Raw genomic sequence first — 27,455 nt, 5'->3', positions numbered from 1 at the left:
TTCAGTGGCTTCTCTGTGTAGTCTGACATGATAGTTGTTGGAGTGGTTCAGCATTTCTGTGTTCTCAAATAATATACTGTGTCCAGGCTGGTTCATCAAGCGCTCTGCTATGGCTGATTTCCCTGGTTTAATTAGTCTGCAGTGCCTTTCATGTTCTTTGACTCTTGTTTGGGCGCTGCGTTTGTAGTCTTGTCCACAGCTGCATGGTATCCGGTAGACTCCTGCAGAGGAGAGAGGATCCCTCTTGTCTTTCGCTGACTGGAACATTTGTTGGATTTTCTTTGTGGGTCTGTAGATAGTTTGTAGGTTGTGCTTCTTCATCAGTTTGCCTATGTGGTCAGTGGTTCCCTTGATGTATGGTAAGAACACCTTTTCTCTGGGTGGATCTTTGTCTTGACTCTCTCTCTTCTTGAACTTTTAATGGCAGATGATTGAATTTTTTTTTATTTCAACTGATTGTGATTTATGAACCCATCCTAGTGGCACATGATAACACAGCTCTCACTAGTCCATTTTTAGAGTAGAAGTTGAAATGACTTAATGTGAGCTTTTTGCTGAGTGCTGTTTCAATGCTTCGACAGATTTTCCTTACCTTTATGGTCATAGCCACACCTCCCTGTCAATGATATGCAGTGGTATACCTAAAATTATTAGGAATTAAGGAGAGGAAAGAGATTCAGCACAGAGTTTCTGCTACTGACATTCTGCCCTATGTTCTGAAGCTTCTTATAATTGTTTTCACACCATCTTTTTAAATACATATGTAAAATTTGCATTTAATAAACCTTTTGCTGTAATGGTTGGTATTTGTTAAATGGCAAATTACTTATAAAGGTATTTTATCTGTATGTACTGAAAACCAGTTAGACGAATTTAAGAGAAAATGGCATTGTGTTTTAGCCGTCTATTGCCCATCACTGAATTTCAAAAATGATTTGTGTTATGGAGAAGAGTTATACATGGAACAAAACACTGTGTCAAAGTTTGTAGTCTTCTTTGAATCTTAATGTGTTTCCGCCTTAAAAAAAAAACAATTTTAAAAAAATCATCTGGAACTTAATATAGCTAAATGTGAACAGAATTAATTCCAGTGAATCTCACCAGTGCCTTTCTTTCAAGGGTGACAGTAAGAAAATGGAAGACGCCAGTGCTTACTTGAGCCTCCCTTGTGTTCGCCATCATGTCGAATCTAAAGTCTCAACTTTAAGTCGGAGTACAAGCAGTGTGGGAGGGCTTTCAGTGAGCTCAAGGGATTTGTTTGGCATTTCAACTCTTGTTTGTTCAACCAAGCTGACTCAAAATGGTAAGAATATAAATGTCTGCAAGGTTGTTCATGTTGCCCTTGAAAAGTAATCCTCATGCATCTGTGGCTGAATATATTCCTTCTGTTCTCTGCAGTTGGTTTACTGGGCCTTTTGAAGTGGCGTATGAAACCAGAGCTTTTGCAGGAAAACCTTGAAAAACTGAAGATTGTAGATGGAGAAGAAATTGTGAAGGTATAGCAATGGTCTAATTTAAATGTGGGGATGCTAGTAGCTACCATTCAAGTAAGTGGTTAAATGCCGTTGCAGTTTTAATTTGAACTTTAAAGGATATATCCAAGATGCTAAACATGTGTTAGTATAGATTAAAACCTGGAGTGGATTCAATGCCCCTATGATATAGAAGCCGCTTGCCACCCCTACTAATTACATTACAACCCCTGTATCTATGGAGGGTACAGCCTTGGACTTCACACAGATACTACTGTTGTATGGGTAATAGTGGACCTTATTCAAATGAAAAGCTTGCAATCCTTATTCCTTTCAAATTTCATACAAGAAGCATTTTATTGATAGGATTCCCCTCATCTGGGAAAACATTGGATTCCCCCCCCCCCATCCCTGGTTGATGTCCAAGATGAGAATTGAGTAGCCTTCCAGATGTTGTTGGGATGCAACTCCCATGAGTCCTGGGCAGTTCAACAACTTGTACAGAATGGGCATAATTTGTCCATTCTGTCTTACATTCTCAGTTGTGTCTATTTTCCCGCTTGAAAATAATTCAAGATAATCCAGTATGCCAAATTCAATGCAGACAGAACCCATGATCCTCTGACTTAAATAATACAGTCTTGTTTTCTTATTTTTCCAAGTTACTATGCCCATGTGGCTTCAGGCAGGATAAGTATCCTTGGCCACATCTACTCTGTTCATTGGGAAATCTCCATATTTCCCCATCTGCCTATCCATCCCTTTAAATAATAATTATAAGCTATAATCAGCATTCACAGAATCATCATTAATACTCACATAATCATCTTATAGACAACATCTTACTGGCCTTCAACACTGTAGAGAGGCTGTTTAATAGAATCATATAATCTTATGAGTTGGAAGGGGATACAAGTGCCATCTAGTTCAGCCCTCTACCATTAAGAATTTTTTACTAAAGCATCCCTGAATGCCCATCCAACCTCTACTTAAAGATCTCTAATTAAGGTAAGTCTCCTCCCCTTCAAGGCATTTCATTTTGCTGTTGTATGGTTCTTACAGTAAAGAAGTTCTTCTTACTTACATGAAATCTTTTATAATTTGAGAGCATTAGAAAACAAGCCTGTCATACCTCTAGATCAGTGTTTTTCAAACTGTGTTCCTCCAGATTTTTTGGACTTCGGCTTCCAGAAATCCCAGCCAGCTTACCAGTTGTCAGGAATTGTGGGAGCTGAAATCCAAAATATGTGGAGGTGCACAATTTAAGAAACCCTGCTCTAGATATTTTGAGACGTTTATTATGTCACTGCTCTGTCTTTTCTCCTCCAAGTTAAACATACCCAGCTATCTTAATCAATCCTCATGAAGCTTTGATAATCTTCGATGCCCTTATTTAAATATATTCAGAATGGAGTGAGCTGTTTTGTCCAGGCCTGATTTAGTTCCAGGCATGAGAAGTAGACAATAGAGGATGTGGCTTGATGATAATATGAGAGATTGTATTTAATCCAAGTGCTCTAGCTGTCCTACCAGTGCCACAGTCTTCAGAAGGAGGGGCTAAATGTGGAGTACCTGTTCTGCTCTTTCCTTGTCTGAGTAAGGAAAGCCCTGCCATCCCCTAGAAATGTCTGATACATCTGACTCTTTAAGGTTTACAAAGAAGGCTTTGTCCAAAGTCTGGAAACCGTTTATATAATAGTAATAATAATAATAATAATAATAATAATAATAATAATAATACTTTATTCTTGTATCCCGCCACCATCTCCCCAAAGGGACTTGGGGCGGCTTACAACAGGGACATGCCCAGCATAACAACATAACATCATAAAAACAGTGATTTAAAACAGTAGTTAAAACAATACAGCAATAAAATGTGCACATTAAATAAATACCTTAAAACTCAACATTGATACACATATAATAAAACGTGAATACTGCAAGGACTCTGAAAGGGTCCATGACTAAAATCAGGGCAGGAAGGAACGAACTAAGGTTCCAATGAAGTGCTAGGACATATAGAGTGGGGAGCAATAAGAAGGTACCGTACAATTTTCACATCTGGTGGCTGTTTTACTGAAAAGCACTTCGGAAAATCCATGTTTTCAGTTCCTGATGGAAGATGAGCAGTGAAGGAGCTAATCTAATTTCCTTGGGGAGAGAGTTCCAGAGCCAGGGAGCCACCACCGAGAAAGCCCTCTCCCTCGTCCCCATCAACTGCGTTTGAGACAGAGGCGGGAGTGAGAGGAGGGCCTTCCCGGATGATAGTAGGGCCCATGTGGGTTCATAAGGAAGGAGGCGATCGCAGAGATAGGCAGGTCCTGAACCATTTAAGGCTTTATAGGTAATAACCTGCACTTTGAATTAGGCTCAGAAACTTATTGGCAGCCAGTGGAGCTGCTTAAACAGGAGGGTTGACCGCTCTCTGTAGCTAGCTCTGGTTATTAATCTGGCTGCCGATCTTTGTACTAGCTGTAGTTTCCGGGCCGTCTTCAGAGGTAGCCCCATGTAGAGTGCATTGCAATAGTCCAACCTGGAGGTAACTAAGGCATGGCCCACCATGGCCAAGTCAGACTTCACGAAGTACGGTCGCAGCTGCCACACAAGTTTTAGTTGTGCAAAGTCCTTCCCAGCCAACGCCGACACCTGGGCATCAAACGTCAGTGTTGAGTCCAGGAGGACCCCCAAGCTGCGGACCTGCGCCTTCAGGGGGAGTGTGACCCCGTTGAGTACAGGTTGTCACCCTATGCCCCGACCGACTGTGCGACTGATCTGGAGGACCTCTGTCTTGTTAGGCTTAAGTTTCAACTTGTTCGCCCTCATCCAGTCCATCACAGTGGCCAAGCACCGATCTAGGACCCGAGGGGCTTCCTTGGAATTTGGTGGAAAAGAGTTGAGTGTCATCCACGTAGAGATGGCACCCAACTCCAAAACTCCAGATGACCTCACCCAGCGGTTTCATGTAGATGTTAAAAAGCATGGGAGACAGAATGGACGGGTCAATGGCCAGGGATCTGAGCAGGAGTCTCCTAGCTTCACCAACTGGGAACGGCCCTCCAGGAAGGAGTGGAGCCATTGCAAAGCAACACCCCCAATACCCATTCCGGAGAGCTGTCCCAGACGGATACCATGGTCGATGGTATCGAAAGCCACTAAGATGTCCAAGAGAACCAACAGGGTCACACTCCCCCTGTTGAGTTCCCTGCGGAGGTTATCCACCAAGGCGACCAAAGCCGTCTCGGTACTGTGACTGGGCCTGAACCCAGACTGTGATGCTAGACTTTTTTGCATGAAGAAGAGAAGGGTTTGCCAATTCTGAGTTTTGAAGACTCAATTAATTTTTGTTGATGTTACAATATGAGAAAAGGGTTAGTAAAGAGTGGTCTAGAGCACCGCTGGGCCGCAAGAATGAAAATCCGGTTCACAAACCTTCTTCCCATTTATTTATTTGTTTATTTATTTCTACAGAGCTGGCCATTGTATTGGATAGACAACATCAGCTCTAGATTATTAAATATGGTTTTCTGTGGGCAAGCAAATGGTGACTACTGGATGACATATGTTTTGTATCAGAAACTAGAGCAGATGTGGTCTATCCAATGCAATTTTCTGAATCAACACCCCAAATAACCAAACCAAATTTAAAGTTGACCAAAAACTGATTTGTAACCCTTTTGGTACTAATATTGGAGAGTGGTCCCCAGTCAAGTGGTCCCTGTTCAAGTGGGCCTGGTCAAAAAAAGGTTGGGAACCACTGGTCTAGTGGGTAAAGCATATGATATTAGCTTTCTTTGTGAATAGATTGGGATAGACTGGAGGTCACCTATCCTACCCCCTTTTTTCTCCCCCTATTTTTCTTTTTTTTTCCTTTTCCTCATTTTTAAAAAGAGAGGGTGCAGATAAAAGCAATGTTATATGGAAATGGAGTATGTATAAATATGAGCACCAATGGAAATTAAGTGTAAGCAAGATATTGTAAAGCTGAAACAATAAAAAAATGAAAAAAGTAAAAAATGTTAAACCATATAAAATTATGATAAGAAGGGATTCACTTGCTTCAAAAAGAGGTTTACAAAGAAGAGGAGGACAGGTTATTTAAATTGCTTCAGAGAAGTTAACAGGAATATCTTTAGACTTACCCTGTGAGATGTGTAGACTTCTTTGAATCAGAAATTCTATTTATTCTTTAACTGAGAGAAGGAACATAAAATATAATTATTCCTCCATTGTAACGTCTCCTGTCAGCTATTTTGACTTCTTGTTTATAGTTTTTAAGTGAATTTGTGTTACCTATTTTATTTTAAGCTTGTTTCTGACTATATGGCTCATATACTTCTTATTACAATTTTAATGTGTTCATCAATTTTAATTTTTAGTATTGACTGCATTTTGAAATATTGTATGCTTTGCTGTAAGTGTCTAACTTGCATTGTAACATTGAATACACTTTGAACCTTTATGCATAAAAGCACTGCAGCTGCTTAAACATCTTCTGGATGGATAAAGATGCACTTGGGAAATGGGAACTACAATCTGCTCAGAACAGGGATAACTGGTATGGTCCAGATTGCTGCATTCTAACCCTCAATAGATTCAGCAACCGGGATATATTCTTTAAAGTTTGGCCAATGGTGAAGAAAAGGGGATCCCTATTTCAACAGTCAGATGGTTGAGGTGAGGGGATGGGAGGTCAGACCAGTGATCTGTCTCTTCTTTTCTGGTCTTTTCCCCAAAGTCAGTGTTTTTGCTTGTTCTGATAGACTGCACTTGGTCCTGTTAGTGTTGTGAAATGCCAGTAACCTTCTTGGCTAGGGGATTCTGTGAGTTGTGTTGCAAAATTACTGTGGAAATTAATCAAAATCTTGATGCAGGCCAAAAGGGTGTTTTGTATCAACCAAACCTGGTTGTATGAAGTGACTAGAGTCATCTGCCTTCACTTAGGCCTTCAGTCTAGCACTGATGTAGGATTAAGGGCTAGAACTCTGATTTGTAAAAGCCACATCATTTCCTGGTTTCCTGTCCAGTTGACTCCAGCTTTAGTGGTTATGTTTGGAAAGATTGGGATAGTTACAGACCATTCAAACATAGCATTTAACTACATAGCAAGACAGATATTTTTTCAAACAAAACAAAGCTGGTTTAATATACGCTTGCCATTTTGTTCCTCTGTATTGAATGTTCTCTCCTGAAAATTCACATATTCTCCAGTGAACCCAATATTCAGGGGGAAAGGCTTTTTGTATGTTTGATTTACTAGATGTGGTATGGACAGCTATGTTTGTATGCATGCCTGTTACATCTATGTATCAAGTGAATCTATATTTTATATCATATTTGGCATCTGGGTGAGGGGTTGACCCCTCCCTTTCACTCCATCATCCTGTATACTTTATCTCCCACATCAGCTTCAGTACTGGAGGATGTTAGGCTATGTGGGTGGAAAATACTGCAAGGAAAAGCAACAGCACTTTTGCTACACAGCAGGTATAATTCATTTTCTCCTGATCTGAAGCTTCTCACTAATATCCTTCTGGGACACTTACCTTGATTAAAGTAGAATCAGAGAGCAATTGCTTTAGCACTCCCAAAACTTATCAACATTCTGGGCATGGAGGCTTGTAACAATCACTGATCCCTTGATTCAAGACTTTACTCTTTAATACAAGATTAACTTGTAGTAAGCAAAATATCAAGGCCAATTTGAAAGTTAACTTGCTTTTACTTGTACAAATGAAAAGAATATGCTTCCATGATGATGAAACACATCAGTTATTTTTCCCCATCCTTGTTCATGTAGGTGAAAATTTTATGAATCTCTGCTTCAAAGGTAGTGTAGCTTACTTTACTATTATTTGTGTTAATGGAGAAATGCTAATGCATTGTAGTTCATTTTTCCAAGTGCAAATGAAAACTTATTATTTTGCTTTGAGTAGGGAAACTAAAGGAGCCCTGGTGGCAAAGTGTGTTAAAGCACTGAGCTGCTGAACTTGCAGACCGAAAGGTCCCAGGTTCAAATCCTGAGAGTGGAGTGAGTGCCTGCTGTTGCTCCAGCTTCTGCCAACTTAGCAGTTCGAAAACATGCAAATGTGAGTAGATCAATATGTACTGCTCCGGCAGGAAGGTAACAGCGCTCCATGCAGTCATGCCAGCCACATGACCTTGGAGGTGTCTACAGACAACACCGGCTCTTCAGCTTAGAAATGGAGATGAGCACCAACCCCCAGAGTCAGACATTACGGGACTTAATGTCGGGGAAAACCTTTACCTTTACCTTAGGGAAACTAAAAAAACAAAACAAATTCCCATGGGAGGAAAGTTGCATGAATGAGATACCACCTACACTGATATTTTAAGGTGTCTAAAGTAGAATGCAAAATGTTAACCTGTTGTTCTTCTGATAGTAAACATATATTTGATGGAGTTAAAACCAAACTCAAATTAAAAAAGAGTATGTCTATAGAATGAAAGGAAGGACAAAGCATCAAGGAAGAGAGATGCTCAGGCCTGAGATGCATGAATAGGATTAGGAGAGCCATAGCTCAGAATGATCAATGAAGCAATTAAAGGGGATTTTCAGATAATTTTGAGGGAAGAGAATGACTAAGGAGACATTGGGGGTATAGTTCAATAAGGATGACAAAATGCTAGCAGATCTAAATGAAAAGGCTACTCAATAGCTATTTTGTTTCATCATCTTCCCCCAAAAGAGAACGGTGTGCTTCCACGCCTCAGCAGAGACCTTGCCACGGAATCTGGATTGCAAATCATGATTGATATGGAATTAGTGTATTTAAATTAGATAAGATCTGCAATGGCAGAGAAACTGCATCCCAAAGTGCTGAACAATTTTGTTGGTATACTCTTTGAAGCACTTACTGTAATATTCTTCGTATGAAGGAAGCTCAACAGCCAGCAGAGTCTTGTAGGAAAGAGTTTATTCCAAACATTAGGAAGGCTACTGAGGCTTTGGGTGCACAAAAGCTATATATCCCAGCAATCAGTAGTTCTTACATTACAGCTGTAACAACCAGAGAGTGTGGCTTAAAGGCACAGTATACCACATCTCCCCTTCATACATAATAACTACACATCTGACAAGACAAAACAAAATACATTTTATAAAAGTGTTAAAAAAATCATACATCAAAATTACAAAAGTCTCTCATTAAAACTTGGCAGCTTCATTATATCACTAGACAGGTAAGAAAATATGTCTTCTATGGGGCCAGAGGTCACTAGTACTTAGCCCACCGTTGAGGATGGTCTTCAGCACCATCATTCTAAGGAGTGTACCTTACAGGTTCAAACACAGGCCTGCCATGCGATGTCACATACGTTGGCTTTCTATCTGCTATTACATGTGCGTCACTTTTGTTCACAAACATCCCTTTAGAACCATTATATGTTGTATTTCCTTGAATTGTAGTTTCGGGTGTTTGGTTCCGTTGTTTTAATTGACGCCTATTACGCCGATATACGCGACCGTCCTGATTCTTTATTAGATATGACCGAGGCTGTTTACATTTTTCTATCACAACGGCAGGAAGCCATCTTTCTTTGCAATTATTGGATTGCATCCATACCAAATCTCCCTCTCTTAGTGGTTTGAGGGGTCTTGCTGTTCGATCATAAAAATGTTTCTGTCTTTCCTGAGCTCTTTGTAGATCTTGACGCACGTTAATAGGAATCCTAGGACATAATAAGTCAGTTGTTATGGGAAGTTTACTTCTCAGCATTCTGCCCATCAATATTTGTGCAGGTGAATATGATAGTCCTGTCACAGGTGTATTCCGGTACTCCAACAATGCTGCATACAGATCACCCCTTGCCTTTCCTACTTTATGTGTAAGTTGTTTTATAGACTGGATGGCTCGTTCTACCATACCATTAGATTGTGGATACCCCGGACTACTAAAGCATTGTTCAAATCCCCATTCTTTCGCAAATACAGCTGTGGCGCAGCTGTTGAGCAGCTGCCTTAAATCACTCTGACCATGAGGTCATGAGTTCGAGGCCAGCCCGTGGTGGGGTGAGCACCCGTCAATTAAAAATAAAAAATAGCCCCTGCTCGTTGCTGACCTAGCAACCCGAAAGATAGTTGCATCTATCAAGTAGGAGATAAGGTACCACTAAAGTGGGGAGGCAAGATTAACTAATTTACGACCTGGAATGAGGAAGTGCCGTCAGTGTGGATGATGAAGCAGCTGCTCCCCCCTGTGGCCAGAATCGAACATCCCCTCAGAAGAACGTTAACTTGCCTCTGTGTGTGTCTCTCAGTCTCTGTTTGATGTGTTTATGGGCATTGAATGTTTGCCCTTTGTGTGTTATAATGTGATCCGCCCTGAGTCCCCTTCGGGGTGAGAAGGGCGGAATATAAATACTGTAAATAAATAAATAAATAAATTCTTGACTCGCAAATGGCATATTATCACTCACCACAATTAATGGAGTTCCATGTCTTGCAAACACAGATTTCATCTTGACAATTACTGTTCTTGCAGTTTTATCAGGTAAACTTACTACTTCTGGGTATTTTGAGAAATAGTCAATTACCAACAGAAAAGAGCGATTGTCCTGTTCAAATATATCCACTCCCACCTTCTGCCATGGCCCTTCTGGGATCTCATGGGGTTTAAGTGGTTCCTTTTGATTATTTGGGGCAAAACAAGCACACACAAAACAACTGCCAACAGCTGACTCAATATCTTTGGACATACCAGGCCAGTACATCAACTGTCTTGCTCTTTCTTTGGTTCTTTGAATCCCTTGATGGGACTCATGCAGCTGTGCAAGAACATTTTGTCTTTGGCTTGCCGGAATGATTATTCTTTCTCCCATGAAAAGAGCCCATCCCTATACCTTAGGTGATCTTTAACCGGCCAAAAAGATTTTGCTATTGGAGCCACCTTTCTCATGTACTTTGGCCAGCCTTGGTTTAGGTATGTTTGAATCATCCTAAGCTGGGGATCACGTTTTGTTGCTTCTTGTATTAAACCCATTTTATCTGGGTGCATGGCTAATGTATTCACTTCGTATATCACTTTCTCATCTCCTATTGGATTTTCCTGACTTCCAGGGTGATCAACAGTAGCTCTTGACAAGGTATCAGCCAGATACATAAGTTTACCTGGAGTATATACAAAGTTAAGTTGATACTTCTGAAGCTGCAACAACATTCTTTGCAGACGAGCCGGGGCACTGCCTATTGGTTTTTTATAAATTGATTCTAAGGGCTTGTGATCAGTTTGAACTAGAACCATTTTACCAAACACATACTGATGGAACTTTTGTACTGCATATACAACAGCAAGCAATTCTTTCTCTATTTGAGCATAATTTTTCTCTGCAGAACTGAGTGCCCTTGAAGCATAAGACACTGGCTTATTATCCTGTAGGAGACATGCTCCTAAGCCATCTTTTGAAGCATCTGCTTGGATAACAACTGGTTTTGTCACATCAAAATACTGCAGTACAGGTGCATCGCACAACTTTTGCTTGATCGCCTCAAAAGCTTTCTGATGTTCTGGCATCCATTGAAAACTCATATTTTTCTTTAACAGACTTCTCAATGGCGCTGTCAACTCTGCCTCTTTTGGGATGTATTTTGCCAAATACTGTACTGACCCTAGAAATCTAAGCACTCCCTGCCTGTCATTGGGAGGTTTCATTTCTTGAATTGCCTTTACTTTCTCAGTGTCTGGCCTCTGCAGTCACAATATGGCCCATATATCTAACAGAGTTTACCCTGAACTGGATCATTTCTTTGTTAAACTTGATGTTTTTGACACGTGCTGTTTCCATTACCTGATGTAAAATCTCATCATGTTGTTTACTTGTCTCAGCTGCTATAATCATATCATCAGCAATCATATATACACCTTTTATATGCCCAAATGTTTCTTGATTTTTCTGTTGAAAAACCTCACTTGAGGATTTAAGCCCAAATGGTAAACGATTAAAACAATACCTTCCCCACGGCGTATTGAATGTACATAATCTGGATGATGCTTTATCTAGTTTTACCTGCCAATAGCCATCTTTCTCATCTATTATTGTGAAGATTTTCTTTCCAGCTAGGTGACTTATAACTTCCTCAACTGTTGGGATGGTATAATGTTGTCTCCGCACTGCCTTATTTAGATCTCGCGGATCAAGACATATACGCAGAGACCCATTCTTTTTTTCAGTGATAACAAAACTGCTCACCCAATCTGTGGGTCCTACAACTTTTGTTATAACTCCCATATTTTCCATCTGATCAAGGGTATCCTTTAGCCTATCATGTATGGCAAAGGGCACTCTCCTACATCCTTGGATCACGGGAACCACTGTTGGATCAGTGTGAATGTGGTGATGTCCTTGAAACTCACCGAGACCCTGGAATACTTCTGGATATAAGCTGAGCAATTTTTCTTGTGTTAATAACCCCTCTGCCTGTATCAGATCTACCCTATAAATTAAACCCAAATTCTCACAAGCTGGTCTGCCTAATAATGGGGTTGTCGAGCAATCTGTCACATAAAACAACAGATTATAAACTCCTTTTGCTGTTATACAATCAAACTCAACTGCTCCCATTGGTTGTATTTTTGTTCCCCCATATGCAACCAGCACTACTTTACTCTTAGACATTTGTTTTGCACCAGGTATTCTAGAAAATATACTAAATGGTAACACATTTGCTTCAGCTCCAGTATCTAATTTAAACTTAATTATACAGTCTCTTATGGAAATATCAGCATACCATCCTGCCTTGTTTGTTATCTGTGTATCCTTCATTTCTTCATCCAGCTTTCCTATCATTAAATTACTTACATTCAACTCATGAATGTGTTGTCTGGCTTGTATATTCACAGGATTGGTCACCCTTGACCTGCATAACCTGGCATAATGATTTTTCTTGCCACACTTGTTGCAGGTCTTTCCAAATGCTGGACATCTCCGAGGTTCATGAGCTGTACCACAATAACCACACTTATTCTGATTTTTCCAGTTGTCTCTGTGTCTTGACTCCCTGGTTCCCAGAGCTTGAGTTATAATCTCTTTGTTTTCTCCATGGCTGTCTTGTAATTCAAACACTCCTTCTTCCAATGTTATTGCCATGGTTCTCAGCTGAGCTCTCGTTGTCTCATCAACCCGGCATATCTCCACGGCCTTCTCAAGTGTAAGATCGGCTTCTTGTAACAACTTTTGTTTCAGTTTCTCTTGCTGTAAACTAAAAACAACTTTATCTCTTATCATCTCATTAACTGCCATTCCAAATTCACAGCTGGCTGCTTTCAGTTTTAGCTCAGCAATAAATTGCACATTTGTAACTCCAGGACTCTGCATATGGTTCCAGAAACAAAACCTTTCAAACACAATGTTCTTCCGAGGTAAAAAATAAGTCCTAAACTGTTCCAGAACCTCTGCAATATCTTTCGGGTTCTCCTCGGCAAAAACAAATGTATTATATAAAGAAACTCCTTCCTCTCCCACACAATGTAGCAGGATAGCTATCTGCCGCTTCTTTGACACATTCTCAAGTCCCGCTGCAGCAAGATACAACTGAAAGGCCTGTTCCCACCGTCTCCAGTTCTCAGCCAAATTACCTTGCATAGCAAGGGGAGGAGGAGGACGAAATGACTCCATGTCTAAACACTCCTTTTTCGGGGGACGCTAGCTTCCGGGTTGTAGCACAGGAGAGGTTTGTATCCCACTTCTGACACCATGTAATATTCTTCGTATGAAGGAAGCTCAACAGCCAGCAGAGTCTTGTAGGAAAGAGTTTATTCCAAACATTAGGAAGGCTACTGAGGCTTTGGGTGCACAAAAGCTATATATCCCAGCAATCAGTAGTTCTTACATTACAGCTGTAACAACCAGAGAGTGTGGCTTAAAGGCACAGTATACCACACTTGCCACCATTTTTAAGAAACCTTGTAGAGGAGAACAGGTGAAATCTCAAAGGATTGGAGAAGGGCATATGTTGTCACTCTATTCAAAAAAAAGACCAAGAGGAGGAGGAGGTGGAGAAGGGGATCTAGGAAACTACTGAGCAGTCAGTCTGACCTCAATACCAGGCAAAATATTAGAATACAGGAAGTATCTTGATAAAAGTAAAAGTCAGCACAGCCTTGTCAAAGACATGTCCTGCCAGACTAATTTTGTCTTTTTTCAGACTGGTTTCTAGTTGGTAGGAATGCTATGGATGTCATTTATTTGGATTTCAGTAAAACATTTGTTAAGGTTCCCCATAATATTAGCAAACTGATTAAACGTGGATTAAAAGGGAATATTGTCAGATGTTTCCATAATTGGTTAGAAAACTGTGTTCAGATACTTCTCATTAATATCTGCACTTCAACCTGGAAGGAGTTCTCTAGTGGAGTGATTCAGGGCCCTGTCCAAGGGCCATTACTCTTCAGCATTTTTATCAATGCATTAGATCCTTAACACATTTTCAGATGTCACATAACTTGAAGAGATGGCTAACACTTTGGAAGATGGAAACGAAATTCAAAAGAACATAGATAAACTAGAAAATTAGGCAGAAAATAACAAAATGAAATTCAGTAGAGACAGATGCAGAATTCTATATTTTGATCACAATAAACAACTCTACAGGCACAAAATGGGGGATATATGGCTTAGAAGTACTACATATGAAAAGGTCCTGATATTATTTTTGATCGTAAATTGACCATGTGTCAGCAATGTGATGCTGCAACAAAAAAGGTGAATATTATTTTGGTTTTGATTAATAAAAACTTGTTTTCCAAATCTAAGGAAATAATACCATTATATTTTGCACTGGTCAGGCCTCATCTGGAGCCCTGTGTTCAGTTCTAGGTGACTTATTATAAGATGGATATAGACACATTGGAGCAAGTTCAGAGAAGGGCAATGAAGCTAATAAGAAATATAGAGAGCATATGAGGAAAGACTGAAAGAGCTGAGCATTTTCAGCTTGGTGAAGAGGAAACTGGGGGCTGATGATGCTACTCCTCAAATATCTCAAGGGCTATCACAAAGAGAAGGGGACAGGGCTGCTCTCTGCTCCTTCAGAGGATGAACAAGTCTAATGGTTTTAACTTATAGGAGAGTAGATTTCAACTGAACATTAGGAGGAATGTCTGGACAGTAAGCGTATTTCATCAATGGAGCCAATTGCCTAGAGGTGGGCAGTGTCCTGGATGTGTTCAAAGTAGGCTGAACAGCTATCTGCTGGATATGTTTTATATGGAGTTCCTGCATTGAGGAGTAGGTTGGATTTGATGTCTCATGTGGCCCCTTTCTGCTATATATCTCTATCAGTCTGTGATTCAACCAGGGCTAGTTTCCTGCAAGGCCTATTTGTTGTGCTTCTGCACTTGGGATAGCTGCTTCTTGTCCCTATCAATAAATACAAATAAAATAGTTATCTTAACCTTTTATTTCCATTATACTGGCATTAAGGCTTTTTATATACTAGAACTGCATTTAATGTTCTATGGTTTTTCTTGGCAATTTTCCTTATGTACCAAGTTTGGATTTATCCTTGTTTTTTGTTTTTTAGGTCCCCCACCCCTCTTTTAAAAATGGACTGGCTTATCTTCTAATCATGACAATGTATTTGGAATATTAGAGTTTTAACTGGGTGCTTTTGTTACTAATTTTATTATAAGTATATTAGAAATGCATGGGGTTGCCATAAGTTGGTAGGCAACTTGAAGGCACATACACATAGTTGAAAAGCCATCTTTGTAGTATTATCTGTACTGCTCTTCTGCTCTGAGAACCATGGAGCCTAGAGTTCCAATATATTAAAGGGCTACATCTGCCATTATCCCCAACCACCATGACTAATGATCAGGTATAATGAGAGCAACTGGATCAACAATATTTTGGGAGTCAAAGTTTGCAAAGGCTAGAATATTAGTGGGCAACTCATAACCTGGTAGAAGATCATAGCTATTTGAAAGATGTTAGTGAAGTCTCCTCAGGACATCTGAGCTCCCTGATAAAACACTGGAGAGAAGATTTGAGTTGGTGTGAGTGGAAGGAGGGATATTTCTCTTCTTGGGTTGCTCAATTCTGTTTGTACCCATTTAATAAGGAATATGTTTAATAAAAGTGATTGAAAGCCTGTGGTAAGAGAGATTTTGCAGTCTTCTCTGCCTCCCCCCCCCCCCCCTTGCCTATCTCTGTGGCTTGGTTATTTTGCCATAGGGCCAAATGTTAATGTTCATATTAATCAGACTATCTTGGCTTGGGGTGGTGATATTCACCAAGTCCTCATTTCTTCTTCATTAACAGTGATCCCCTATTAATTACAATGGCTGATCACACCTTAGGAGACCCCACGGCACAAGAACTTGTGTTATAATATAGCCCTAAAAGTCTAAAGATGAAACATGTAGTTTTATCGTTTATGAAAGAAATAAGGTTCATTTCATTTCAATGTAAAATGAGCTAGTGATTACCATTAAATACAAAAATAAGTCTTGCTACAGGGTTTGCTTGAGTGAATTGTATGGTTTGACTAAAATAAATCTTCAAAGTTGTAGTGAGGCTGCAGGTGACAGGGCTAGAAGGATGGATCCTTTGAGGCATGAAAGACAGTCCCTGGGGCTAAGTGAAATGTTTTCCGCTTAACAGAATCAAAATATTTTTCATGGAATCTTTATCCTGTCACAGTGACAAAGCGATTACAATGTTTATTCATTTTTTCCTCCCTTCCCTCCTTCTCTCCCTCTCTTTCTTTAGTTTCTCCAGGATACCTTAGATGCCTTGTTTAATATCATGATGGAGCATTCTCACAGTGATGCTTATGACATTCTTGTCTTCGATGCTCTGGTAAGGGTTATTGTCTTAAATAAAACAAATAAGACTTGAAGGTGCACTTGCATGAGAATGAATGCAGTTTGGCACCACTTTCACTGCTATGGTTTAATGCTATGGAATCTTGGGATTTGTAGTTTGACGAGACACCACAACTCCCATGATTCCATAGCATCCAGCAATTAAAGTGGTGTCAAACTGCATTAATTCTACAGTGTAAATGCAGCCTAAGATGAAAACAGTCTTTAGCAAGTTTTGTTCCTGTAGAAACCAATTTTAATTAGGTGATCCCCATGACATTTTCTTTATTCTAAGCTTCCTAGTTGTTTCCAGCATTACCATTGAATTTTCAATTTCATTTCCATTCCTCAGATCAGTTTAATTGTATCTGTGTGTGTATGTGTGTCTGTCTACTGTTTCAGAAACAGAAAAGATGTCCAGTACCAGTAAACACACCTATGATTTCCATGACACAGCTTCAACTGAGGTTAAATGAGGGAAATATTAATGATACCATTAAACAGAATGACCCTTGTGGCTAATATTGCTAAGGCACTTGAACACTTGTAGCTCCCAAGTAATGTTTTAAAAGGACTTAGTGGAAAAGTATGAAAACCAGTATCCGATGTTCTTCATGAAATTGGATGCAACACAAGAGCAGTGGGATGAAGGAGGGGAAGGGGAAAGGGAAGGGCACAAGGGATGGAGGAAAGCATGGTCTAGTTCAAGAAATAACTGAATGTAGACTCATGAATATGCAGATACTATCAAAACAAAAAGAATTTGAACCTCTTAATACTTCTGGAGACATTTTTTCCATTTGGAGGTGTCTTTACCTGATGTACTTCCTTGCCTTTGTTCCTTAACTTCTATCTCTTGGTTCTCTTATGAAAGATTCTTCATAATTTACCCTGCTTTGAGACTGCAAACTTCAATGTGCTTCACCCATAAAGAAGAAACATTGTTTGTTTAAGCCAATTAATAAATTACTACTGATTTCTTTTACTTATTTTTGAAACTGATTATAAACCTAACCTCATAAGACAGTTTGAAAAAGTAAAAAGAGTTTTAAATAATATAAAAGTTTTCATATTATTTGTATGAAAACACTAATCCTGTTACTCTGTTACAGATATATATAATAGGACTCATTGCAGACAGAAAATTCCAGCATTTCAATACTGTATTGGAGGCTTATATACAGCAGCACTTCAGTGCAACTTTAGCATACAAGTAAGTTGATGATAAGTTGCATTTTATCTAGAAAGACAATGTATAGAATATGTAATTTGCATGTGGAAAGTCCCAAGTTGAACTCTATGGAAAAGATACTGGACATTTATTTATTTTATTTACCAGTACTTTATTTTTTATTCCCCCTTTCACACAACTTAGGGACTCAAGGTGGCTAACAGTGAACAATTATATATATATATATATATATATATATATATATATATATATATATATATATATATCTCAATTAAATCTTTATGTCATGACGCATGAAATTAAAATACAATAAAATTACAGTTAAAAACTATGTACCCCCCACCTGTAAAGCCCACTCATAGTACAACTGCAAGCAGCTTCCTGCTGCTTTAACAACTCTATGGTTCTATGACTTGCTCCTGGACACAAATCTGAATCTGGACGCCCAGCTTTCAGTGGTGGCCAGGAGTGCATTTGCACAACTAAAACTGGCACATCAGTTAAATCCTTTTTTGAAATATCAGTGATAAATATCAGTGGCATATGCCTTAACTACATCCTGTTTGGATTACTGTAATGTAGTCTATGTAGGGCTGCCTTTGGAAATACCAGTGGGTACAAAGTGCTGCAACCAAGTTGCTGCCAGGTTATATAACTCCCCTGTTGATAAAGCTCCATTGGCTGCCAACCCACGTCTGGGCAGAATTCAGTGCTGGCTATGACCTTCACAGTCCTAAATGATCCAGAATATCTGAAAAACTTTGTTTACCTATATGATCCTGCCTGTGCTTAAAGATCTGCATGGAGAAGTATTTCTGTAATTCTGACCACCATCCCAGTCACATCTGGTGAGGACATGAGAAAGAGCCTCCTTGATGGCTGCTCCCAAGTTGTGGAAGTACTTTCTTAGGAGGTCTGGTTGGCCCCTTCTCTGTTGTCTTTCTTCCAGCAGATAAAGGCATTTTTATTTAAGGAAGCTTTTGGTATTTAATGTGTTGTGGCAGATAAGGCATTTCAAGTGTGTGTGTGTGTAGTGTTTTTATTTTATGACTCTCCCCCCCCCCCCCCTTCAATGTTATTTTAGCTCATTTTAATTCTGCTTTAACTTGGGTTTTCGAAATAGATATATAATTGACTTGGGTTTTAACTTTTGTTTTAAGAATTTTAAAAATTCTATTGTGATTTTAGAACAGGCATGGGCAACTTTGGCTCTCCAGGTGCTTTGGACTTCAACTCCCACAATTACTAACAGCCCATCGGCTGTTAGGAATTTTGAGAGTTGAAGTCCAAAACACCTGGAGAGCCAAAGTAAATATTTATTACTTTAAAAAGAATTCTATGGCAAACATTGGCTCCATTAAGACATTCTTTGTTTTATTCGATGGCTATGAGCAAATGATGTTCCTCTGCAGTTCTTACCCTCATTTGCTATCCTTATAATCAGCATCATTACAACCCCCGTCCATGTCAAAATATTTTGTATGCTGCACATATTTAAATATTGCAACCCTGAGTGCCCTTGGAGTGGACTGGTTTGGCATGAAGAACTCTGAGCTCTCCATTGCACTTGTAATATTACTCAGCACAATGACTTTGGCTGCTGTCCAAGACCATCCTGCATGATAGATAGAAATAATAACAAGAAACAAAAGTTCACTCGAGTACAGCTTTTCCCCCCTGTTAAAGTGTGCAATATTTGTATTTGAATTACAAAGTAATAAAACCAAGTCTGACACATTATACCAACTACAATGTTTATTTGTCATTTCATACTCTTTAGAAATCAAGGGTGGTAAAATGGGGTTTTTTTTGGTAAAGCATTTTCTTCATTTCAGAAAATTAATGACAGTCTTGAAGACCTACTTGGATACTTCAAGCAGAGGAGAACAGTGTGAACCCATACTAAGAACCCTGAAAGCCCTGGAATATATCTTCAAGTTCATAGTTCGTTCGAGGACATTGTTTTCTCAGTATGTATTAGATTTTGATTATTTCTGAAAAAGTGATAAAGTATAGTATAAAGCGGTGCTTATCTGGAGACATCAGACCCTGGGGTGATCACCCAGATCTACTTTGGTGACATATGAGCCAAATACATTGCAAATGGGAATGTTATAATAGTTAAATGTAACCTCTTGTGATGTACTGCGCATATATAAAGGAAGAGAAGGCCATCACCTTTATTCTCTGCATGCGAATGTACCATAAAGCTGTCTGCTTCTGAAAACAGAATGGTGAACGAGATAGGTGCTGATTTCTCAGAAATCTTCTTTTGGGCACGCATCTGCCTGTATGCATAACAGAAGCCCCACATAGGGAATGGAAAAAAAGTATTGACTACTATGTATGTTCTGTAGCTCAACCAGTCAGTTAGTATCTCTGTGGCATCTGCATTCAGAATAAAGTATTCAGTGACCCTTAATGCATCCAATTGCAGCCTAGCTGTATTATATATTTGACTTGAAAGTAAATTCAGTAGAAGTGATTTCTTTGTTCATAATATGACCTAAAAATTACAACTATTGTCTGTGTATTTCAGCTTTCTAGTCTCTTTCCCTTATCTGCATTTTATATAGCTCTGTGTCCTTTAAATTTTTTTACTGTGTATCAAGTGTAGGCAAAATTGTGGCTTGGAGACCATATGCATTCACAAGAATTGCAAGTGGATGGTATGAAAAATTCATGGTCTTACCATAAGTTGACTGGCAACTTGACGACACAGAAATCAAGAGAGGGGGAAGAGAAAGACCTCCCCCACACTCCTCCCAATGTGGAGCTTTGGGGTCTTGATAGGGTCTAAATCCAAACATTTCCCAAAACCCAAAGATCCCAAGCAAAATACGCCCAATCACTTATGGTTTTGTTTTTAATATCTAAACTTTTTGGCTACTTTTAAAAAATTCTAAGTGATGCCCCTATTTGGCCTCAGTCACCACAAATTTGTTTATACCTGCTGCAGATTCCTTTAAAAAATTCCTAGCCTCTTGGCTCTGCAATCTTATTTATTTTTAGCAGGACTTAATGTCTGTTTTTTCTTGACCTTTATGGTGACAAAATTGATGGGTGGAAACATTGCCAAGTTTTTTTATTTAATTCTTGTATAGATTTTAGGACATTGCTTCAAAATTTGGTAATTGAATCAGGGTATGTAAGGTCAGAAGGACGAAGGCTTTATCCACAAACTGAATTTGGTGTGCACTTGAAATACTTTTAGAGAAAACAGTCTTCATTTCCCTTTGCATACTCTGTGATAGATTTTTCCAACCTGATGCTTTTCAGGTATAGTGGGCTGGCTGAGGATAATAGAAATTGGAGTCCAATACATTTGGAGCACAGTAGTTTACAGAAAGGTGCTTTAGGATTTTTATTTACTTTTCTGATTGTGTGTGTGTGTGCATGAATTTTATTGATTTTAATGACCACACATGAAAAAATGTATATAACAGAGCATGACCCCCCCCCCCCCCCCATTTTTAAATAGCTCAAAGCACATTGATTCAGAATCAGTGGAGTCAATGAACACATTTATTTGTGATATGAGCTTTTGTGAGCAGCAGTCTTCTTCATGCTGGGAAAAATGTAGCAATAGCTCTGTAACTAGGCAATACAATTTGACAGCTAGCATCTGGAAGATTAGGATGCTGATCCAGAAAACTCCTTTGTACACAGTTTGGGTTGAATTTGCTAGGAACACAATATGGGGTGAGATTCTCAATCCCTCCTGCACCCCAAACCCTGCTATGAGAAGCTGGAAGGCCATCAAGAGCATCTTGAGGAGGGTGTGATGAACTGCAGTGGAGAAGACAGAAGTAGGAAATCCTATTACAAGGCATCCTGCTGCCTGTCACATGGGATTTCACCCTGTCTGTGAATCACCTAACAGTATTATGAGTAGGTTTCTGTGAGTTTTTTTGGGCTGTACGGCCATGCTCCAGAAGCATTTTCTCGTGACGTTTCACCTACATCTATGGCAGGCATCCTTAGAGGTTGTGAGGTGCCCCACAAACTCTGAGGATGCCTGCCATAGATGCAGGTGAAACATCAGGAAAAAATGCTTCAGGAACATGGCCATACAGCCCAGAAAACTCACAGCAACCCAGTGATTCCGGCTATGAAAGCCTTTGACAACACAGTATTACGAGTAATGGTGATGTGGAAGTCAGCCAGCTTGTTGTTCTGTTTTCAAATTTACAGATAATGTAAAAATGAGGGTGGGGGTATGGGGTGTATAGCTAATACTTTATTGTTAAGTAGCCAAATTGAATGAAAGTTGCCTTATCATGATAGTGAGCTCATTTTCTGAAATAGTGGCAGTAATACAAGCTGAGTATCTCTTATCCGAAATGCTTGGATCTAGAATTTAAAAAAAAGATTTGCATGTATATATTGAGATACCTTGGAGATGAGACAAGAAGAGGCTGGCACAGTTCCAGCAGGCCTAGGCCGAGCAGCAGACGAAAGGCTCTCTTTCCATCTCAGTGGCCCCTTCCCTGGCCTTGGAAGGAGGGAAGAAGGTCCGCAGGCTTAATCCCTTCCCACACTGCCACCCCCTTTTATCATGCCTTAATTACATTGTATGCTTGAAGGCAGGGAATTGTTTTGTTGTTTTTTTGTAAAGGAGGAAGAGGAGGGTCCTAAATCTAAACATGAAATTTGTTTATGTTTCACCTACACCTTGTATGCAAAGCTTGATGGTAATATTATGTAAACATTTTTTCATCAATTTTGTTCGGGAAACAAATATTGTGAATATTGAGGGTATCACTATCTCTATCTCAGTCACCCCTGTGGACAATTTTCGAATTGAACATTTTGGATTTTAAATTTCCAAATGCGTGATATTCAATCTGTACTAGAAATACTTGGAAGGGCAAACAATTCTGGAGCACAGTAGATGAAATATTGTCAGCAGCTTCAGTGGAATCAGGTAGTACAAAGGTAGCATTATCCAAATATGATATCTTATGCTATGCTGCAGTCTGCTGCATTGGCAGAAGTTTTTCGGACCTTGCCCAGGAGCCCATAGAGGCACCAAGAGCACTTGCAAAATTGCCTCCTGTTTTACAGGAGAGAAATTCAGCACAACTTTATAAGACTGTGTAGCATTCTCCCCTAACTTTAATTATATTCCTCAGAATCAACACATTACTGTTGCCAAATGGGTCCAGAGAGGAGAAGAGAATGTAAGAATCCAATAAATGTGCAATCAGAATGTACGTTTCATTTCAAGAAGTAATCTTGGATTTGGAATAGTGCTTGCCTTCACATCTACAGCAGTAGACTATTATTACTTTTGGAGCAAGTGGATAATTTGAGACTTGCCATTTATCCTAAATGTACCAGCTCATGTCTGATCTTGGAAGCTAAACAGGACCAGTCTTTGTTAGTAATGGATGGAAAGCACCAATGAATACCTGGTTCTATAAGCTATATTTCAGAGGAAGGAACTGGCAAAATCATCTCTCAATATAACTTGCCTGAGAAAAACTAATGAAATCCATGGGGTCCCCATAGGATGGCACACACGCACACACATGCATTTTACTATTACACATTTCTTTCTTAATGTATTTTTACATAATGTATTTGTTTAAAGAAACGGGTCTGATATATCAGTTCCTCCAGATTTGCAGGTGTTAGGGTTGCAGTGTTCCACAGAAGTGGTAAAAATGACTATAAAAAACCCTTCAAGTGCTTTTTTAAAAAAAACCCTGAGAGACCACTTCTATAGGCATTTCTAGCTCCTACAGTGTGATTCTTTGGTCAGCTTATAAGAACCAAGAAAATGTTTAGAGAGAACATATTTTTTCAGGCACATGTAGGAATGCAGCAGAGGAGGTGACAAGTACAGCAATCATTAATAACCAGATCCTTGAATTTAGAAATGGAAAAGAAAGAATTGGTGATTATTTTACTCACAGTGGCGAAACTTATAATTGCAAGGAACTGGAAGATAGTAACCGATCTCACATTGGAAGCATGGTATGGGGAGGTATGGAATGTAGCTTTAAATGATAAATTATCAATGGAAATGAAGGTGTTCAGGGGGGAAATTAATAGATCTGATTTTGATTTATACTGGTTAGTTTTTATTAAATATGTTCTAGAAAATGAAAAAGGAAAACAATACAACTTTGTTGGTCAGGAAGTTTGGGTATGACATTTGTTTAATGGTTAAATTATAAATTTTATGGTAAAGGAAATGATCCCTGGATAAGAATCAAGAGAAACGAGACTGAAAAAGATCTTGTCGTGGGTGTCTACTACAGACCTCCAAACCAGGATAAAGAATCTGATGAAGCCTTCTGTCAGCATCTGACCAAACAGGCACAAAGAAGATATATAGTAGTCATGGGTGATTTCAACTATCCTGATATCTGCTGGAAAACAAACTCGGCCAAAAGTACAAAGTCCAACAAATTCCGCGCTTACCTTTTAGACAATTTTATGGTCCAGAAGGTAGAAGAGGCAACAAGGGGATCAGCTATGCTTGATCTCATCCTAACAAATGCGGCGGACCAGATCAATGCAGTTGAAGTGGTCGGATCTTTAGGGGCAAGTGACCATGTGCTCCTGCAGTTTGCGATACAAAGGAAGGCTGAAATGAAGACAAGTCAAACCCGCATTCTGGACTTTAGGAGAGCTGACTTCCAAAAAATGAAGGAAATACTGAGCGGCATTCCATGGACGCCAATACTAAGAGACAAGGGAGTTAAGGATGGATGGGAGTTTTTCAAAAGTGAAATACTCAAGGTACAAATGTAAACAGTGCCAACAAAGAAAAAAAATAAGACAAGTGCAAAGAAGCCAGAATGGATGTCCAAAGAACTTTTAACTGGTCTAAGACTCAAAAAAGACATGCACAAGAAGTGGAAAAAGGGAGAAATCACCAAAGAAGAATTCAAACGAATAGCCAACTCTTGTAGGGAAAAGGTTCGCAAGGCTAAAGCGCAAAATGAGCTCAGGCTTGCCAGAGACATTAAAAACAATAAAAGGCCTTCTTTGATTACATTCGTAGGAAAAGGAAGAACAAGGAGGCGAGGAGAAGTTGGGGAAATTCTAACAGGGGATAGGGAAAAGGCAGAACTATTTAATGCCTTCTTTGCCTCAGTCTTCTCACAAAAAGAAAGCCGGCCTCAACCTCAGCAATATGGAATGGATGAAAGATTAGGGGAAATCCAACTCCATATAGGAAAACAAGTTGTCCAGGAACACCTGGCCGCTCTAAACGAATTCAAGTCGCCAGGGCCGGATCAACTACACCCAAGAGTATTAAAGGAACTAGTGGAAGTTATTTCGGAACCACTGGCAATCATTTTTGAAAGTTCTTGGAGAACAGGAGAAGTCCCAGCAGGGCAAATGTGGTCCCTATCTTCAAGAAGGGAAAAAAGCACGACCCAAACAATTACCGCCCGCTTAGCCTCACGTCAATATCAGGCAAGATTCTGGAAAAGATCATTAAGGAAGTGGTCTGCAAACACTTAGAAACAAATACGGTCATTGCTAATAGTCAACATGGATTTATCAAAAACAAATCATGCCAGACTAATCTGATCTCTTTTTTCGATAGTTACAAGCTGGGTAGATGCGGGGAATGCCATGGATGTAGCCTATCTGGATTTCAGTAAGGCCTTTGACAAAGTCCCCCATGACCTTCTGGCAAACAAGCTAGTCAAATGTGGGCTAGGCAAAACTACAGTTAGGTGGATCTGTAAATGGCTAAATGAACAAACCCAAAGGGTGCTCACCAATGTGTCGACTTCATCTTGGAAAGATGTCACGAGTGGAGTGCCGCAGGGTTCCGTCCTGGGCCCGGTTCTGTTCAACATCTTTATTAACGACTTAGACGAAGGGTTAGAAGGCACGATCATCAAGTTTGCAGACGACACCAAACTAACACTCCAGAAGACAGGAGCAGAATTCAAACGATCTTGACAAATTAGAGAGATGGGCCGAAACTAACAAAATGAAGTTCAACAGGGACAAATGCAAGATACTACACTTAGGCAGAAAAAATGAAATGCGAAGATACAGAATGGGGGACGCTCGGCTGGACAGCTGTACGTGTGAAAAAGATCTTGGAGTCCTCGTGGGCAACAAGTTAAACATGAGACTACAATGTGATGCGGCGGCGAAAAAAGCCAATGGGATTTTGGCCTGCATCAATACGAGTATAGCATCTAGATTCTGCCTTGGTCAGACCACTCCGGAATACTGTTCCCAATTCTGGGCACCGCAATTGAAGGGAGATGTTGATAAGCTGGAATGTGTCCAGAGGAGGGCAACTAAAATGATCAAGGGTCTGGAGAACAAGTCCTATGAGGAGCGGCTTAAAGAGCTGTGCATGTTTAGCTTGCAGAAGAGAAGACTGAGACGTGATAGCCATGTATAAATATGTGAGGGGAAGTCATAGGGAGGAGGGAGCAAGTGGAACAATAGCTTCAAACTGCAGGAAAGGCGATTCCACCTGAACATCAGGAAGAACTTCCTCACTTTGAGAGCTGTTTGGCAGTGGAACTCTCTCCCCCGGACTGTGGTGGAGGCTCCTTTTTTGGAGGCTTTTAAGCAGAGGCTGGATGGCCATCTGTCGGGGGTGCTTTGAATGAGATTTTCCTGCTTCTTGCAGGGGGTTGGACTGGATGGCCCATGAGGTCTCTTCCAACTCTACGATTCTATGATTCTATGATTCTACTTGTTCAGGCCTTGGTGGTGGGGTTATGTGTTTGTAAAATGTTCACTGTTTTGTGTTCTGTTTCATTGTAAGTTATTAATCTATGTAAATAAAAATTAAATTCAGAAAGAAAGAAAATGAATAATCAAATCCATGAATGCTTAATCTGCAAATGTGTGGCTGAGTGTATTTGCAATGTAATATGGTAACATAGAAACAGCTCTCAATTGAATGGCACTTGGCCGATAGACCATGCTTCCCAATGCAAGACCCCATCACAAGCATTTTCATTTCATTTAGAAAGGACCAGGAGTATGAGCATACCTTCCAAAAGGTATCAAGTTGTTGTTGTTTTTTTTAAAAAAGAAACACTTTTGGTACCAGTTTCAGCATTTCTGCTGGCCAGGTTTCAACAGAAGATCCTTGGCTTCACATATAAGAGATGTAACATCTGTAGTCACCATTATGCTATTGCTAAGAATATTATTGCTTTCCAGATGGCACAGTCAAAAAGCAGTGTTATTTTGTCAGGGATAGATATGAGTAGAAAAGTGTTTAAAGATTTATTTTTTTAAGAGAAGAGGTACAGAACACTGGAAGATTTCAAAGTAAATCTTTGTATTTTATTTTTGAAATCCCAAATAGATAAGACATTATTGGTACTAAGTAAATGTAGTATCTGTACTTTGGATGGGCTGTTTCAAGGCCTAAAGATTTTGGAAAATGTGCTGATTTATATACTCAGAAACAGTAGATGTCACATGAAACCTAGTGCATGAGACAGGATTACAATATCCAGACTAAACTAAATGTGTTGGGAATTTTCTTTGCACAAATATATTCTCTGTTGCTCTACCTGTTGTTTTTTAAAAATGGGGGTTGGGGGACTGGAAATTTACCTTTTTCATTTTAACAGTTTCAGAAAATCAGATTTGCCACAAGATATTTCTCATATCTTTTTGGTGTTTCAGTATCATTTTCCAGACATAGTGGAAGCATAAATCCTAGTCACTTCAAAATGCTAATGCTTTTTAATTTTAGCTCAGGACAGGGTAGAATATTAATTATACAGTGACTTATTTTATGTCAAGACTCACATTTCTTTTCTGTTTCTACTTTCCCTGACAAAAAGGACAAATCATTTGAGGACTACCATTTAAACAAAGTTAAAAAGATAGAGGTAGGGCAATTTCGAAAGCCAAGATTACTATAAAGGAGAAATTACAGGAAAAACAAAGTGGTGATATTTTGAAATGTAGGTATTTCTAATGATTATTTTTTTAAAAAAAAATACCATG

General features: G+C 39.4%; 1 protein-coding gene across 1 annotated transcript in view; it reads left to right on the top strand.

The window, feature by feature from the left end:
• The window catches only part of dock2 (dedicator of cytokinesis 2), a 377,601-nt gene that overhangs the window by 60,069 nt on the left and 290,077 nt on the right, over positions 1-27,455 (top strand). The window contains exons 18-22 of the mRNA XM_008104636.3: positions 1,120-1,303; positions 1,399-1,496; positions 16,200-16,289; positions 17,407-17,507; positions 19,322-19,456. Of these exons, the coding sequence (XP_008102843.1) occupies positions 1,120-1,303; positions 1,399-1,496; positions 16,200-16,289; positions 17,407-17,507; positions 19,322-19,456 (608 nt within the window). The remainder of the gene's footprint in view (positions 1-1,119; positions 1,304-1,398; positions 1,497-16,199; positions 16,290-17,406; positions 17,508-19,321; positions 19,457-27,455) is intronic.

The sequence above is a fragment of the Anolis carolinensis genome, chromosome 2 (assembly GCF_035594765.1).
Source record: "Anolis carolinensis isolate JA03-04 chromosome 2, rAnoCar3.1.pri, whole genome shotgun sequence".
Lineage (NCBI taxonomy): Eukaryota > Metazoa > Chordata > Lepidosauria > Squamata > Dactyloidae > Anolis > Anolis carolinensis.
This window is presented reverse-complemented; position numbering and strand designations above follow the sequence as displayed.